Consider the following 16,922-nt stretch of genomic DNA (forward strand, 5'->3'; position numbering starts at 1 on the left):
CACACAGGTAGCCTCTGGGCGTTATTTCATCTCCTGGGACCCTTTGCGGTCGGTCAGAGCTGCCTCTCGTCCGGAGACCTGGAGGAGTGTGGCACTGCCTTTATTCCGTGGCACGGGCAGGCCAGACCACAGCCCTAGCCCTTTGGCTGCATCCCAGCGCAGGTGAGGGCGGTGGCTTATGTCCAGCAGTCAGGAGCCCAGCATGCAGTGTCCCTGCTGAGTGTCCCATCCCTGTGCCCTCACCCCAGAGGAAACGGGTCCAGGACAAAGGTGGAGGCCAGCGGTTCTGCGTGGCGGCCTCGTGTGATTGTTTCGCTAGTTGCTGCTTTTTCTCCTTTGTGGGACGCGGTAGGACCGTCAGCTGTGCCCCAGCCCTTCTCTGACGGGGAGAGGCTTCTTGTCCAGAGGGGGCGCCGTGGGTCGGACGCAGGAAGCCCGATGACTCCAGTTACTTTCTGCCGACCCGGCTCTTTCCCCTGTGCGAGCGCAGCCGCCCATGGTCACTGTCAAAGGCTGTTTAGCATGTCCCATGTATGTGACCTGCGCGGCTCCCGCACTGGCCCCTTGATTTGTCCCCAGGCCGAATGAGAAGACAGTTTATGCGGGTGAGGGCAGCACCCTTTCAGAGGCTGCCCATGACCCGTCCACCCTGTAGCTCTGCTTGTAATAAAGGCGTGAGACCATCAAAGACATCCTGAGTGGGTGGCCGTGCGCCTGGCGCCCGAGACGAACCCACGTTTCATCTGGAAGCAAACAAGTCACATGAGGTGCTTTTCAGTGTCCTAAGCGGCCGCGGAGCGTGAGGTTAGTAAAAGGCCCTTCCGCTGGCGGCTGACTCACCCCGTCGCCGAGGGGCCTCTCTCGGCCGACGTGTTCCTGGCTCGTCCAGCGCTGGAGGAAATCTGGTGTTTACCTTCTGGAGCCCAGACTCTCCATCCTGCTCTCCCAGAGTCAGAACGAGCTCACCCCAGACCGCGGGGCCCGGCACGCCGTGCAGCCGGCCCTGGCTGCAGCCCCGTCAGTGACCGCACCGCGCGGGGCAGCCCCTCCCCTGGGCTGGTGACTCAGCTTCACGTGCTCAGCCGGGCTCCACGAGACGCCGTGTTCAGGAACTGCTGTGGAGTGGGCCCTGTAATTTTCTTCCGCAGCCCTCTCCTCCTCCAGAAGGAACAAAACAACAGACAACCCTCAGTTACAAATTTTAATTCATTCCTGTCCTGCTGTATCCAAGAAAGACTCCGCTTTCTTTCCGAGGCAGACAGATGCCCAGCCAAGGCCTAATTATCTCTACTGAGAGGAGTCTCCTTTTAACATCTCTGAGATGCTGCACCCGTCGTCCTTCACACTTAAAATTCAGGCATTCCCGTCGTGGCTCAGTGGTTAACGAACCCGACTAGGAACCATGAGGTTGCGGGTTCGATCCCTGGCCTTGCTCAGTGGGTTAAGGATCCGGCGTTGCCCTGAGCTGTGGTGTAGGTTGCAGACGCGGCTCGGATCCCGAGTTGCTGTGGCTGTGGTGTAGGCCGGCGGCTACAGCTCCCGATTCGACCCCTAGCCTGGGACCCTCCATATGCTGCGGGAGTGGCCCAAGAAATCGTAAGAATACACAAAAAACAAAAATAAATAAAAATAAAATAAAATAAAATTCACATTAGCCCAGTGACTAGAGCCCCTGAAGACACAGTTTCCATTTCTCCCCTGGGTCTGGCCTTGGCCTGCTCTCTGCAGAAGCTTGAATCGGTGGTGAAAGGTTAGAAAAAAAGACAGCAAGGAGAAGATAATGAAGGGAGTTCCTGTTGTGGCTCAGGGGGTTAAGAACCTGACTAGAATCCATGAGGATGTGGGTTCAACCCCTGGCCTCTCTCAGTGGGTTAAAGTTCTGGCGTTGCTGCAAGCTGTGGTGTAGGTTGCAAGCTGCAGGTTGAAGGTGTGGCTCGAATCTGGTGTGGCTGTGTCTGTGGCCAGGCTGGCAGCTGCAGCTCCATTTGACCCCTAGCCTGGGAATCTCCATATGCCGCCGGCGCAGCCCTGAAAAGGGAGGAGGGAAGGAAGGGAGGAAAGAAAGAATGAAGCACATGGTTAGAACTGATGGTGTCACCATCGGTGAACTCTTTGGGGTTTTTTGGCTGAACCTGTGGCGTGTGAAAGTTTCCAAGCCACAGCAGTGACAATGCCACATCCTTGGTCACTAGGCCACCAGGGAACCCCCATCATCAGAAACCTTTTATCGGGCGGGGCAGGGAGGGGCCGGGCGCCACCAGGCAGGTGGTAAATGCAGAGGAAAAGGGAAGGAGTTACATGCCATCTGCCCATTTTGCACCTCGTCTGTTTGGAACTCCCAGAAAATGGCTACAGGTTTGGGAAAATATATATCTGTTTTTGAGGTTTAAGGCCACCTGGACACATGCTTTTTTTTTTTTTTTTAATGATTGCACCCAAGGTATATGGAAGTTCCGGGCCAGGGATTAAACCTGTGCTTCCGCAACAACCTGAGCCACTGCAGTCAGATTCTTTTTTTTTTTTTGTCTTTTGTCTTTTTTTGTTGTTGTTGTTGCTATTTCTTGGGCCGCTCCCGCGGCATATGGAGGTTCCCAGGCTAGGGGTCGAATCGGAGCTGTAGCCACCGGCCTACGCCAGAGCCACAGCAACGCGGGATCCGAGCCGCGTCTGCAACCTACACCACAGCTCACGGCAATGCCGGATCGTTAACCCACTGAGCAAGGCCAGGGACCGAACCCGCAACCTCATGGTTCCTAGTCGGATTCGTTAACCACTGCGCCATGACGGGAACTCCTGCAGTCAGATTCTTAACCCACTGTGCCACAGTGGGAACTCCGCAGACCCATCTTTTTTTAGTTATTCGGAGCAGAATGAATGCTCCAGTAGCCATCCTGCTCCTTGATCCTTTTCCTATACCTGGAACGCCATGCAAGTCCAAAGAGATACGAGGAAAAATAGAGCCCCCGAGGTAAGAGGCATGGTTAAAACAGAAGGCAGAGTGGGCGAGTTCGCAGCAGGTGCTTCCTGCAGCCCACCCAGCACCCAGCCCAGCGGAAGGGACGCTGCTCCCAGCCTCAGGCACGCCGATGCTCACCTGTCCTGGCCGGAGGCTTCTCTTTCGCTTTCTTCCTGACGGGGCGCCGTCCATGAGCTGCAGCCTTGCTTCCCTGAGCCACATTTCCATTAGCGGATTGTGCGTGGCCAGGGCTGTGCCTGAGATCATTAGGCCGGATGCCCTGGGGCTCTGTGAAGCAGGGCTGCTCAAGTATAGCCCGGGGCGCCTGTCTGCCTCTCAGGGATGTGCGCTGCTCTCTGCCAGGCTCTGGTGCCATCGCTGGGCATCTGTGTCTCTTGACAAGGCGCCATTGTAGCGGGAGGGACGAGACTCGAGACAACGTCCTGGCCCTCGTCGGGTTCTGTCCTCCGTCCGAACACAATTGCCTGTCTTTTTCCCTGTGCGGCCAGTGCCCGGGCTGTCACAGTGAGAATCCGTCAGCAAAGGGAGGAAGGGGGCTGAGTCAGGAGCCTAAGGTACCGATGGTGTCTCAGCATCCCCCGTGTAGGGCATTCGGGGCGGATTTCCAATCATATAAGATTCTGTTTTTACTCTTTATGAAAAACCCAGGGTTATAAGGTCCACGCCAAATAGAAGAAATGCTTACGAATAAATATTTGGTGGAAAAAAAGGGAAACAATACATGACCTTTTGTGTCTGTATACGTGTGCATAAAGTAATGTTGGAAGGACACGCATCAAAATGTTAGCTCCAGGTAATGAAAATAGAGGAGTGAAAAAATCATTTCTTACATTCTCTAACTGTAATACAGTGAGCTTTTTTCTTTCTTCCTTTCTTTCTTTTTTTTTCTTTTTTGTCCTTTTAGAGCTACACCCACAGCATATGGAGGTTCCCAGACTAGGGTCGAATCCAAGCTATAGCTGCCGGCCTACACCACAGCCACAGCAATGCCGGGGTTCGAGCTGCGTCTTCAACCTACACCACAGCTCACAGCAATGCCAGATCCTTAACCCACTGAGCGAGGTTAAGGATCGAACCTGCGTCCTCATGGATACGAGTTGGGTTCGTTACCACTGAGCCACGACAGGAACACCTGAGCTTGCTTTCTTTTTATACTCGGAATAAATAACCCATGAGGTATGCGTCCGCTCAGGCTGCTGTAACAAAACAGCCTGGGGGGTTAAGTGACAGAAATTCACTTTGTCACAGCTCTGAAGCCTGGAAGTCCAAGATCAAGGCGCTGGCAGGCTTGGTGTCTTCTGAGGTCTCTCTCGTGGCTTGTACACGGCTACTTTCTCCCTGTGTCCCCTCGTGGTCGTTCCTCTGCGCCTGTGTCCCAGTCTCTCCCTTTCATGAGGGCACCAGTCCTGTTGGCTTCATTTTATTCAGTTTCCTAAAGACCTGCTTTCCAAATACGGTCTCGTGCTGCGATGCTGGGAGTCGGGGCTTCGGCATCTGGATCTCGGAGGGGATGCGGCATTGCCCACGGTCCTGTCGGAACGGACCCTCCCCGCCCGAGCCGTATGCAGATGCGGAGGAAGAGCCGAAACGCGTCCTGAGCCTGGCGATTCCTGTCTCCCCAGGAAAGGCCGAGGGGCACGGCAAGATGCATATCACGCTCTGTGACTTCATCGTGCCCTGGGACACCCTGAGCACCACCCAGAAGAAGAGCCTGAACCACAGGTACCAGATGGGCTGTGAGTGCAAGGTAAGCCTCTCCTCCTGGGCGTCACCTCATCACCTCCTCCAGGTGGACTGCCGGGGTTTGATCCCTGGCTTTCCTGACTTAGGGCAGGGCTCTGGGGGTGTGGCCTGCCCACCCGTGCGATGTCGGCAGGGGACATTTGGGCGGTAAGGGGACTCTGGCCGTGTGGCCGGTGGCTTCTAGGAAGAAAGCCTTCTTGGAGGAGTTGACTGAGCAGAACGTGGTCCTAGGAGTATTTTTCTACAAATGTGCACATGCAGAGACCCGTGTGCCTGGTGAAAGGGTGGCCCAGCGTACTAGCCATCTCCGTGCATGAGGCCACATTAAACATGGGGTCTCTGTTGAGAGCCCCCAAAGCCCCAGCTTCTCTTCCTAAAAGCAGCCCAGAGGTTGTGCCAAGCAGTTGCCGCGGCGCTAGCACGTCCAGGGTGAGGTCTCCCTGGTCCGCGGGCTCCTCTCACCCTTCCATCACCACCGCCCCGCTCCCCGCTCTCAGCAGAGGCAGCACTCCTGGGTGCCAGGCGCCCTTCTGCGTCACCAGAAGTGAGTCTGGGTCCAGAAGGTGCTGGGCCAAGCAGGGCCGCAGGGCTTGGCCGTCCGGTTGGCACCGCTTGTGCGGCTCCCCTCCCCATCCTGGCAGATCCTTGCCACCCCACCCCTTAGCTTGTCCAGAGTGTGAATTCTGACCTGCAGCTTCATGTGTGTCCAGTAAACGCCTCTGCGCCCCACATGAACTCAAGAAACAATTCCTGGAGTTCCTGTTGTGGTGCAGTGGGTTAAGGACCTGGCATTGTCTGAGGTGGTGTGGGTTCGATCCCCGGCCTGGCGCAGTGGGTTAAGGATCCACTGCTGCCACAGCTGTGGCCTCGGTTACGGCTGCAGCTTGGATTCAATCCCTGGCCTACGAACTTCCATATGCTGTGGGTACGGCCCAAAAAAACCCCAAAACAAAACCCAAGTTCCTTCTTTCTCTTTACGAGGCCTGAGGTTTTCACCCTCCTGCGGATCCAGGTTCTTTTCCCAGGATGCTCCTTGCCGAGCCCTCTGAGCCTGAGCGTGACTGAAAGCAAGGCACCGTCCTTCTCATTCGCCTTGACCCTATCCCCGAGATCCAAGACCCTTTATTGTTTTTGTTACTATTATTATTTGGGGGCCTATGCCCACAGCATGTGCGGGTTCACAAGCCAGGAATCAAACCTGCTCCACAGCAGTGACCGTGTCGGGTCCTTAACCCCCTGCACCACCAGGGAACTCTGTATCGTTACTACGTTATACTCCCAGGAGGGTGGGGCTCCGCTGAGGCCCTGTTGTTGTGCTCAGAGAAGGTAGACCAGGTGGCCCAAAGTGGAGGCACGCCTATAGCAGCTGGGGGAGCAGAGGTGGTGCACAGTGCCCCCTGCAGGCCGGTCCTGCCTTGGGCAGGCTACCTGCTGCTGTTTGGAGAGCGTGGGGCTTAGGAAGGGCTGCTGATGGAGCAGGTTCCACTCCAGTCCCAGCTCTCTCCCTCCCTGCTGCACTTAGCGCGGTCATTCATTCTGCACACTGCCCTGGACCGCCTTCGCCAGGTGCAGCGCCAGGCTCTGGAGAGGCCCCCCTGAGTGGCCTCGGTGCCCCGCTGAGTCCACCTCCGTGTCCCCCCCTCCTAGATCACGCGCTGTCCCATGATCCCCTGCTACATCTCTTCTCCGGACGAGTGCCTCTGGATGGACTGGGTCACGGAGAAGAACATCAACGGGCACCAGGCCAAGTTCTTCGCCTGCATCAAGAGAAGCGACGGCTCCTGCGCGTGGTACCGCGGAGCGGCACCCCCCAAGCAGGAGTTTCTCGACATCGAGGACCCCTAAGCAGGCCACCGGCACCCCTGTGGCCAACAGAGAGCCTCCGAGAGTCCAGACTGGTCCAGCTCCGACATCCCTCCCTGGAAACAGCATGAATAAAACAGTCATCCAAGCGGGTCTACATTAGTGTGATTCTCCCGCCCGCCCCCATTTTCCTTTTCAATGTGCTTGTGGGTCTGGAGGCAGAGGTGGGTCCTGCACCCCATCCCCCACCCTGGGCGCCTTGTGGCGTGGTCTCCCACCCTTTGGTGTGGCCAGGGGCAAAACACACGGGCTTGCCTCCCAGGCCCGCCCCGGCACGGTCATAAACGCTGAACAGACAGCCTTCAGGGGTCCCCCAGCCTGGTCAGGGCAGAGCCCGTAAATATGCTTTTTGCAGAAACTTTTGAGGGTCGTTGCCAGACTGTGTAGCAGGCCTACCAGGTCCTTTTCCTCTCGAGAGGGGCATGTCCCTCAGTTCCTGCAGCCCCCGCCCCTCTGGCCCTAGGGTGGCAGTCCCTGCCCCTTGTGAGTACCCTGTGCCCACCACGGACTCCCAGCACCCGTGACCTCTGTGTGTCCAGGAGCAGCCCTGGACCCAGGGCTTGTTCTCGAAGGAGCCCCAATCGATTGTATTAATCTGCAGAATTTCCGTGGGAACCTCCCTCCCGGGCCTCGTAGAACTATGACAGCGACATGCTTCAGCCCAGCCAAGCCCCCAGCACACACCCCAGGCCTTGAGGGAATCTGCACCGTTCTGCTCTGGGGCAGACGTCCGGGGGGGATGCTTGGCTGCCCTTGTAGTTCATTGCGGAGCCTCTGGGCTCCCCCGTCTCTCCAGCTCCCTCCTGCTCTTCTGGCCTGGGACCCCCAGGAACAGACTTTGCCAGGGGTTGTGTGTGGCCAGTGGCATGAGCTGGCTGTGCCCTTTGCACATCCTGAGGACATCAGGAGCTGGGTGCCGCCCTGTCCCCCAGGACGCCTCAGAGCGCCCTGAGAGGTTTGTGACCTCCCTGTGCTGTGCGGGCTCCTGCGAGTGAAGCTGTTAGCTCAGTGTAGGGTGCAGCCCTCTGGGACACTGTGGCCGGCTTTTTGAGATATCTCATTCTTCTAAAGATGAATTCTCAGATGATACGTGAGCCCAAATCTCGGGTGTCCCCCCCTCGGCTTGTCTTTCTTGTATCACAAAGATCACTCAGTTAAGAACCTTCATAGGGAGCTGGAGAGCAGATCTGTCCCCCGAGGATGGTTTTCTGGTGCAAGTTTCTCAATAACAATAAAGATAATCTCCTTTTTCTTCCCACCCACTCGCGGTGTATAAATCGGCTGTTCCGAGTTTATGGTGTATATTAGGCAAACACACACACACACACACAGAGTGAAAGTGAAGTCTGTCGGCCTGGGCGTGGTTCTCCTGCAGAGTTCTCCCAAAGTCAGCTTCTAAGCCTGCTCTATTCTGCGGTGACCCCAAAGCACCTTTCAGACGCCTGACCCCCCCCCTGTGGCGTGCAGCCCCCGTGCCCACCGGGACCTGGTCAGCACAGATTTTGATGACTCCCTTTCTAGGGCAGAGTCGGGAAATCTGGCCCGCTCCGAGGGCCTCTTCATGCTGTGCAGTGATGGGAAGTTATAAGATGTCATAATGGACCAGTCCGTGTGAATCCAGTATATACGAGAACACCAGACCCTCCAATCAATATAACACCCCCCCCCCCCGTCTGCTTCCTGTATGGTGTTATCATATGTAACATTTACTCCTGTTTCTGCTGATCTTTTTTAATGTTTGGGTTTGTTTCTGGCATCCGTTGTAATCATTCCTGTGCTGTGTTTTTATGACTCTCAGTAGGGGTTAGACGCGCACCTTCTCTTCCCAAAGGTTTCTGCCTCGTGGAAGCATCGGACCCAGAGTGGACGCGGCGTGGTCACCAGCCTCGGATGGGGACCCCTTCAGACCTTTCCTTCGGTCCCTTGAGTCCCGTTGCCTTTCCACCTCCCATCTTTTGTTCTTCGGTTCCAATTATTACGAAGCGAAGGATCTGTGAGTAGGTGGGTTCCAAAACGTGGCCTCCTTATAGTCAATCCACGTACGTGGGGCTTGGAGCCGTGCCGAGGAGGAGAACAAGAGTCAGGACGAAGGATGCGGGGGCCGCCGAGGAAGGCCACTCATGCCCTCGCGGTGAATCACTGCCATCGAGGGGGAGGCTAAGAAGGCTCTCCACTTGGCGTTGTTTAACTTATATGTTACATCCTAAGCGCTGCCCTTTCCTTCCTCTCTCCTGGTTTCCGTGCAAGCAGCTCACAGTATTTAAGATCAAGTTTACATCGTAGTTCTCTCCAAATCTTTGCTTGATGAGTACTCAGAAATATCGGACTCGCCGCCGTAATTTAAAGCTTTGTTGACCTTGTTCGTTTTTGTTTGGATTTCTTCGTTGTTGTTGTTGTCGTTTAAATTTTGGGGCAATGTGATTTTGCTGGGATATGAAGTCTGAGACCTCCCTGTGCCGGGAACACGTGAGAGTTGTTGAAAGTCGACAAGCAGACAGCGCATGTCTCCGATGCCTTGTATCCTTCTCGAGTGATCGCTCGGTCCGTGGACAATAAACAGTATTATCAACGAGAACGCTGCCTCTCTCCGTGTGCTTGTGTCTGACAGCCGCTTTCTAGCTTAGGAGCAGGGGAGGGTGCGGGCCTGGGGGCTCGGAGACCTGTGTGGGATGAGACCGGGGAGCAGGCAACAGCAGGCGTGCTTTTCCTTTCGCTGTTGTCGTTTTGGTGTGTTTCTGGCTACACCACCGCATGTGAAAGTTCCCAGGCCAGGGATCAGACCCCAGCCACAGCAGGACAGCACTGGATCCTCAACCCCCTGAGCTACCAGGGAACTCCACAAACGTGCTTTTCTTAAGTTGGCCAAGCGGCAGGATGGGGCCCCTGCATTCAGCACCTGCGTCTCCCTTTCTGTTATGGAGTAGGATGGGTGCGTGCGTGTGCGCACGCACACGCACACGCACACGGGAGATCAGAGCTGTGTGTCCATCCTGTGTCTTGAACAGTGAGCCCACCGTCTTCCCTCTCTGCCTGCATCCTCCCCCGCAGCCACCCTGCCTGAGCCGATCGGCAAGGGAAGGTGCCAGACGCCAAACACGTTCACCTGTAAGTGTTTCAGTACTTATCTCTAGCTACTTTAAAAAACACTTCCCGAAATCCTTTTATCCCCGAAAAAATAGTGAGAATCCATTAATATCATGGAATGCCCAGTCAGTGCTCCCGTATCTCCGATGGTCTCCTAGGTGCTTTTTTATGGCCTGTTGCTTGGAGTCAGGACCCAGATAAGGTCTGCACGGTGTGGTTACTCCCTCAGGCCTCCCTTGTTTGCCGTGCCCTCCCCTTCTCCCCTCCCCCCTCCCCCTCAAGCTTGGAAAGATGGTCCCATCACAACTGAAACTTCAACCGAGTCTCCTATTACTGCAAGTCATCATGGGAACATTTGTTCACGGTGTGTTTGAACCCGCGCCCGCCCTCTGGCCCGCACGGAGAATCCGTTACTCCAGGACACGCTGGAAGATTGGCGTCTACCGCTTTCTGCAGCTGCTCCCCAGTCAGCAAGAATAAGCTCACTGCTGCCTTGCAAAGCGGCAAAGAGTTAGCGGGACAACGTTTGCCCCAATGTCTGTGCCCCAGAACATTAAAGGCGGTCCGTCCACCGCAGACATATTTTGGATTTTTTTTCCACGTGATGAGATTTATGGGGAAAATGGTTCAGCCGCGTATTTGGATAATGAAAAGTTTCTGGAGTTTCTCGGTGGCCCATTGGTTAAGGATCTGGCATTGTCACTGCTGTGGTGAGGGTTCAGTCCCTGGTCCGGGAAGTTTCACACGCAGAGGTGACATGTATCCGTGATCCAGTTTCAACAATTATCTCAGCTTTCTTTATCTTTGCCGTTTTATTTCTTACTTTTTAGTTTGGTTTTTTAGGGCCACACCTGCAGCATATGGAAGTTCCAGCTTAGGAGTTGAATTGGAGCTGTAGCTGCCGACCTACACCACAGCCACAGCAACACCAGATCCAAGCCACTTCTGCCACCTACACGACAGCTCATAGCAGTGCCAGATCCTTAACCCCCTGAGCAAGGCCAGCGATCGAACCCATGTCCTCATGGATACTAGTCGGGTCCATTACCTCTGAGCCACGATGGGAACTCCCGATCTCTGCAGGTTTAAATCGGTCTGAAGACCCACACATGGGGTAGCCAGATTGTTCAAGATTCTACCAGACCCCACTCTTTCCCCTTCAGCCTTGCTCTTTCTGTGAAAGAAATCCAAGGGGGACCACTGGTCAGAACCCCCAACAGACACGAGCAGTGCTGAGCTACAAGGAATAACCAGCACCACCTGAGGGGAAGGAAGAGGTCAAGCCCTACCTGGGAGGGCGGCGGGAGCCGCACCCAGCGGGATGAAGTGAGTGGAGGTGGGGGGTCGGCAGGGAGTGGGGGGCCGGCGGGCACTGGGGATTGCGAGCTTCTGCAAAGCTTCAAGCAGGGCTTCAGTCTTACCAGGGGTGGGTAGTTACTCCCAGACACAGGGAAAGCACACACCTGCGGCCTTGACGGCAGTGTTTTCTTAGCTCCACCTGGGAGGGGACAGGAGGAGGGCCAGCGGCCGAGGCCAGCCCAGGGATTTAAGGCCTCTTGGCTACTTTTGGCCAAAGCACCCAACACAGGCCCCAGTCCATGCAGGCCATCCGCATGCAGGGGAGAGAAGGCCTCAAACCCTGCTCCGCTACACGAGCCCTGCCACGGCGCTTTTCCTTGGTGAGTTCAACTAGCCCCGGGTGTGGATCTAATTTGGCAGGTTCTAAAAACTGGCAATTGTTAGCTGTGTGGGCCCAGCGGGAGCGGCTCACAGGAACCAGACCTCACAGTGACTGATGTAAGAGTCAGAACAATGAGTGATTTACGGTGAGAAGTGTGCTCAAGGTCTTTCCAGAAATGAGCACGGCTCTGGTCATCCAGGCCGAGGGACCCGGGAGGGCGCAGTCCCTTTTGCCTTGACCTCCAAGGTAAGGAGCCCCCAGGTGACTTCTGAGTGACGATACGCTGAATTTGTTAATGTGGTTTTTGAAAGGCAAGTTCTCATTCGATTCATTTTGGTTCCAGCTTTTTTTGAAAATTGAGGTTATTGTGTTCTTGCATCTCCCATGTGCCTTGTTTTCTCTTTCAGGACTTAGGGATTATTCAGTTGTCTCATCGCTAGCATGTAGATTTCACCTTTATCCACAGTGTCCCTCCGGTGTCCCAGGCCCAGGGAGATAGAGATGAAATGAGATATGGCTGGGGGGAGGGGAGGAGAAGTCCAGAGAACATTCCAGTTGAATGTATAAGTGGAATTTGCTGCCAGCCCAAGGGTACACCAACCCACTAGCAGGGATGGAAGAATCTAGGGCAACGTCTTGGAGGAGGTGGCACCAGGGAGGTGGCCGAAGGACCAGGGGGAGAGACCAGCCTGAGGAATTTCCGTTGTGGCTAAGTGGTTAACGAATCTGACTAGGAACCACGAGGTGGTGGGTTCGATCCCTGGCCTCGCTCTGTGGGTTAAGGATCTGGCATTGCCGTGAGCTGTGGTGTAGGTCGCAGACACGGCTCGGATCCCAAGTTGCTGTGACTCTGGTGTAGGCCAGTGGCTACAGGTCCGATTGGACCCCTAGCCTGGGAACCTCCATGTGCCGCAGGCGCGGCCCCAAAAAAGACCAACCTGAGCCTGGAGTAGAGACCGTCTAATTGGACCTGGGAACACTTGCATTTAGCTCCGCTGAAGGATCCAGGGTAGGGAGTGGCTGGGGAGTGGGGAGAGGCAGGCAGGAGCCAGCCCCTGGGGGCTTTCAGAGACTCTGCTAAGGAGCTTGGCTTTCCCATCAGCACCAGGGACAGGGAAGGGTTTCAGACAGGAGAGACATGGGCTCAGGTAAGCTTTTGAAGTATGTTATTCTATTTGGCAAAGGGTTTGGCTGTATCCCAGGAGAAAGCAGAGAGGGGCTTCACCTTAGCCATTGGCTGGACGGAGGGGAAGGAATGGCTTGAGGAATATTTGAAAAGCAAAATTAGCATAATTTGGGAGTTCCCGATGTGGCTCAGTGGTGACAAACTTAATTAGTATCCATGAGGATGTGGGTTCAATCCCTGGCCTTGCTCAGTGGGTTAAGGATCCAGTGCTGCCATGAGCCGTGGCGTGTGGGTCACAGGCACCGCTCGAATCCGACGTTGCAGTGGCTGTGATGTGGGCTGGCAGCGGCAGCTCCAATTCAACCCCTAGCCTGGGAAACCTCCATATGCCGTGGGTGCAGCCCCCTGAAAAAGACCACCAGCAACAAAAAAATAGCACCATTTGTTGACTGACAATTTACATGGGGTGAGGGAGAGAGAGGAGCCCAGGATGCTGGCTGGGCAGGTGGACGTTGGGGTCGCTGCGTGAGTCCAGGTCCAGCCAGGAACACCGACCCTAATGGAAGAAACTCCCTGGGGGGTCAAGGAGCGGCAGCAGGAAGCGGTGAGCACCTCGAGGATGGAGGGGCAGAGCAGAAGGCTGCCCTGCAAGAGCCCGGGGAGAGGACAGACCACGGCCTCTCTGGACCGAGCTGGAGCCACTGCCTGAAACTCTATTCAAAGCAGAGGGAGGGGGAGTTCCTGTTGTGGCTCAGCAGCAATGAGCCCAACTAGTATCCCTGAGGATGCGGGTTCAATCCCTGGTCTTGCTCAGATCCCGGTCTTGCTGTGAGCTGTGGTATAGGTCACAGACGTGGCTCCGATCCCCGTGGCTGTGGCTGTGGCTGTGGTGTAGGCCGGCAGCAACAGCTACGATTGGACCCCTAGCCTGGGAACCTCCATATGCCATGGGTGTGGCCCTAAAACAACAAGAAAAAAAAAAAAAAAACAAAGCTGGGGGGGGGAGGGAGAGGCCTGCTTCTTTCCTCTGCCCTCCAGTCTCAGCAGTGCCCCCCAGCGGCTCACCCCCAGGAAAGCAGCAGAAAAGGGCAAGGATTTGGTCTGCCCTCCAACACACCAGCCCAGTGAGCAGCAGCTTGCCCGGAGTGTGTGTTGGAGGGGGGTACATTCGGGGGCATGATGAGTTTCCAGGTGCTCATGGGGCCTTCGGGGGTATCCAGGAGGCACTGGCCGCCCCATCCGGAGGTCAAGGGGAAGGAGGTCGGCCTCCGCACATTTGGGACTCCTGCCTACAAGCTCGAGGTGGTTGCAGTGGTGACAGCAATGGACGTGCTCCTAAGCTAAGTTCAAGTTATTTTCCTCACTGATTGCATCATTTTACATTCCTGGCAGTTTTACAATCTGCTTCTCCACGTTCTCTCCAACATGTAGTCATGTGGTCCTTTAACTTCTAGCCGTTCCAGAAAGTGTGGAATATCAACTCATGGTGGTTTTCATTTGCATTTCTCTGGTGACCTCTGAGATTGAGCATTTTTAGGAGAGGCTTTTATATTGGCCCTGTGAACGTGCTTCCGGGAGATGCTACTCTGAAGGCTTCTAGGAGGGAAGAAGATAGTGGGGTAAGGTGGGAGTGGGGGCACCCCAAAATTTCAGGGTTACCTCTGAGGGCCTGAGGGAACTTAGAGCCTGACAAACCAGGGTGTAAACCACCACTTGCTTGCTGGGATCTTGCACATTCAGTTTTTTCATCTGCAAAACGGGGACACTATCTTTTTGTAGGGCTGCCATGACAATTAAATCAGGTAGTGTTGGTAAGTGGCCAGCCTGGTATCTGGCACATAGTATGAACTCAGCAGTAGCAACAAATATCATCAATATTGTTATTAAAATCAAAGATCTGCTGGAAATCATCTTTATTTCACAGCTGATCACAAGGAGGCCCAGGGGGGGTTAGTTCAAAGAAGTGTCCAAAACAACCTTTTTTTTCTTCTTTTTGGCTGTCACGAAGCATATGGCCTTGACGGCAGATCCTAGCCACAGTTAGTTGCAACCTCTGCCACGGGGCAACGGCAGATCCTCAACCCAGTGTCAGGCTGGGGATTGAACCTGTGTCACAGTACTCCTGAGATGCCACTGATCCCGCCACAGCATGTCCCATTTTTTTTTTTTTTTTTTTTGCTTTTTAGGGCCACACCTGCAGCATATGGAGGTTCCCAGGCTAGGGGCCAAATCGGAGCTACAGCCGCCGCCAGCTTACACCACAGCCACAGCAACACAGGATCAGAGTTGTGTCTGTGACCTACACCACAGCTCAAGGCAACGCTGGATCCTTAACCCACTGAGCGAGACCAGGGGTTGAACCCGCAACCTCATGGTTCCTAGTCAGATTCATTTTGCTGTGCCAGGACAGGAACTCACGTCCCCACATTTTTATTTTTATTTATTTATTTATTTTTGCTGTTTTCAAAAGTAATTTATTTTCCATTAATTTTGAACATACAAACAACTTTACAAACATAAAAACATGTCTTATCTCTGGAGTAAATATATTCCTACATAGTAATGTTGACATTATCTTTTTTTATTATATTCCCTTTTTAAGACTATTTTTTTATTGTTACTTTCCCAACACAATTTTTTTTTTCATTGTACAGCATGGAGACCCAGTTACACATACATGCATACATACTTTTTTCTCCCATTGTCGTGCTCCGTGGTATCTAGCCATAGTTCTCAGTGCTACACAGCAGGATCTCATTGTTAATCCATTCCTTAACCCCAAGCTCCCACTCCCTCCCACTTTCTTCCCCTCCCCCGGGGTAACCACAAGTCTATTCTCCAAGTCCATGATTTTCTTTTCTGTGGAAAGGTTCCTTTGTGCTGTGTAAGAGATTCCAGTTATGGAGTTCCCGTCGTGGCGCAGTGGTTAACGAATCCGACTAGGAACCATGAGGTTGCGGGTTCGATCCCTGCCCTTGCTCAGTGGGTTAACGATCTGGCGTTGCCGTGAGCTGTGGTGTAGGTCGCAGACGCGGCTTGGATCCTGCGTTGCTGTGGCTCTGGCATGGGGGGTGGCTACAGCTCCGATTCGACCCCTAGCCTGGGAACCTCCATATGCCGAGGGAGCAGCCCAAGAAATGGCAAAAGGACCAAAAAAAAAAAAAAAAAATTCCAGTTATAAGTGATATCATACAGTTTTTGTCTCTTTCTGACTTACTTCACTCAGTATGAGTCCCTAGTTCCATCCATGTTGCTGCAAATGACATTATTTCGTTCTTTTTTATGGCTGAGTAGAATGTCCCCATATTTTTAATCACTCATTTATGCATTGTATCAGGACTGGAATAATGAGAAAGCCTTGAGTCGTTGTTTTAGGGCACAGAGAGGACTCAGGGACAAATCCCAATCTGAATCTCTGTAGTTGAGGATTCTCAGAGACAGGGCAGAGCGTAAACTCAGGCTCCTGTGAGTTTGTTTACGCTTGTCTGCTTTTTCAACACCCCCCCCACACCAAGTAATAACTACCGGTGGATTTTGTTTCAATTATACCCATCCTCTCCCACCATCCCTGCTTGAAGGACTGTGCGGAGAGGGGGCATGACAACTAGGTCTGGGTTTCTAGTCGGTTCACCCAGGAACCCGCCCAGCCCACCCTTCACACTTGTCAGCAGTTGGGTCGTGTACTCCTTCTGGGAGACGTCGTTTACTGTGAAATAACAATCATCTTTTGCTTCTATGAGAGTATCTGGAGGTCAGGCCACGAGCAGCACTCTCTTCACGTGCTCTGGGGAACCCGACGGAAGGCAATCCGGCGGACTCAGGTGAAAGAGATTTTTAAAAATACTGTAAAAGCAAAACGTGTTTGCAAACATTCAACCAATTCAAACCTTAACTGTAGTCGTCAGGATGACTCTTTTGGAGGAAGGGGGTGGAGTCTGGGAACTGCGCGAGGCCCCGGACTCTGTAAAGGTCATTCGCCCTCACTCCCGACCCCTTCATCCCAAGAGCTCTTTGCTCCGCCACACCAGGCCCAGTAAAGGGCCTGTAGCCCTCTTCTCGCCCGGCAAGTGTCTTGGTTATTAAAGGCCTCAGAGGGTGCGAGCCAGGGCCACGCGCGCCCGTCCGGACAGTGCGCAAGAAGGAAGGTCGGACGCCGCCACAGGTGCGCCCAGCGCGCAAGACCCGGAAGCAGGCGCCTCACGTGCTTTTCGGGAACTCGCCCGGCGAGGGCCTAGAGGGCGGGACGACTCCCGCTCTACGTGCTTGCGTCATCGCGTAGGCTGGCGGAGCGCGGATGGGGGAGATGACGTAAGGGTGCGTATAGCGGCTGTGGGCGGGCCCAGGGAATGGGGTCCAAGCTAGCCCCGCCTCTTAAAGCTGTAGAGGGCTTTAGGTGTTGCGCCGCCCGGGCTGCGAGTCGCTGGCGCCTTTAAGCGTCATCGTGACAC

At 54.4% G+C, this 16,922-nt stretch overlaps 1 protein-coding gene across 1 annotated transcript in view; it reads left to right on the forward strand.

Annotated features, from left to right (window-relative positions):
* Positions 1-9,158, forward strand: part of TIMP2 (TIMP metallopeptidase inhibitor 2) — a 46,613-nt gene extending 37,455 nt beyond the window's left edge. The window contains exons 4-5 of the mRNA XM_047759348.1: positions 4,600-4,724; positions 6,368-9,158. Coding sequence (XP_047615304.1) covers positions 4,600-4,724; positions 6,368-6,565 — 323 coding nt within the window. The 3' untranslated portion in view covers positions 6,566-9,158. The remainder of the gene's footprint in view (positions 1-4,599; positions 4,725-6,367) is intronic.
* Positions 9,159-16,922: the final 7,764 nt, after the last annotated feature.

The sequence above is a fragment of the Phacochoerus africanus genome, chromosome 14 (assembly GCF_016906955.1).
Source record: "Phacochoerus africanus isolate WHEZ1 chromosome 14, ROS_Pafr_v1, whole genome shotgun sequence".
Classification (NCBI taxonomy): Eukaryota; Metazoa; Chordata; class Mammalia; order Artiodactyla; family Suidae; genus Phacochoerus; species Phacochoerus africanus.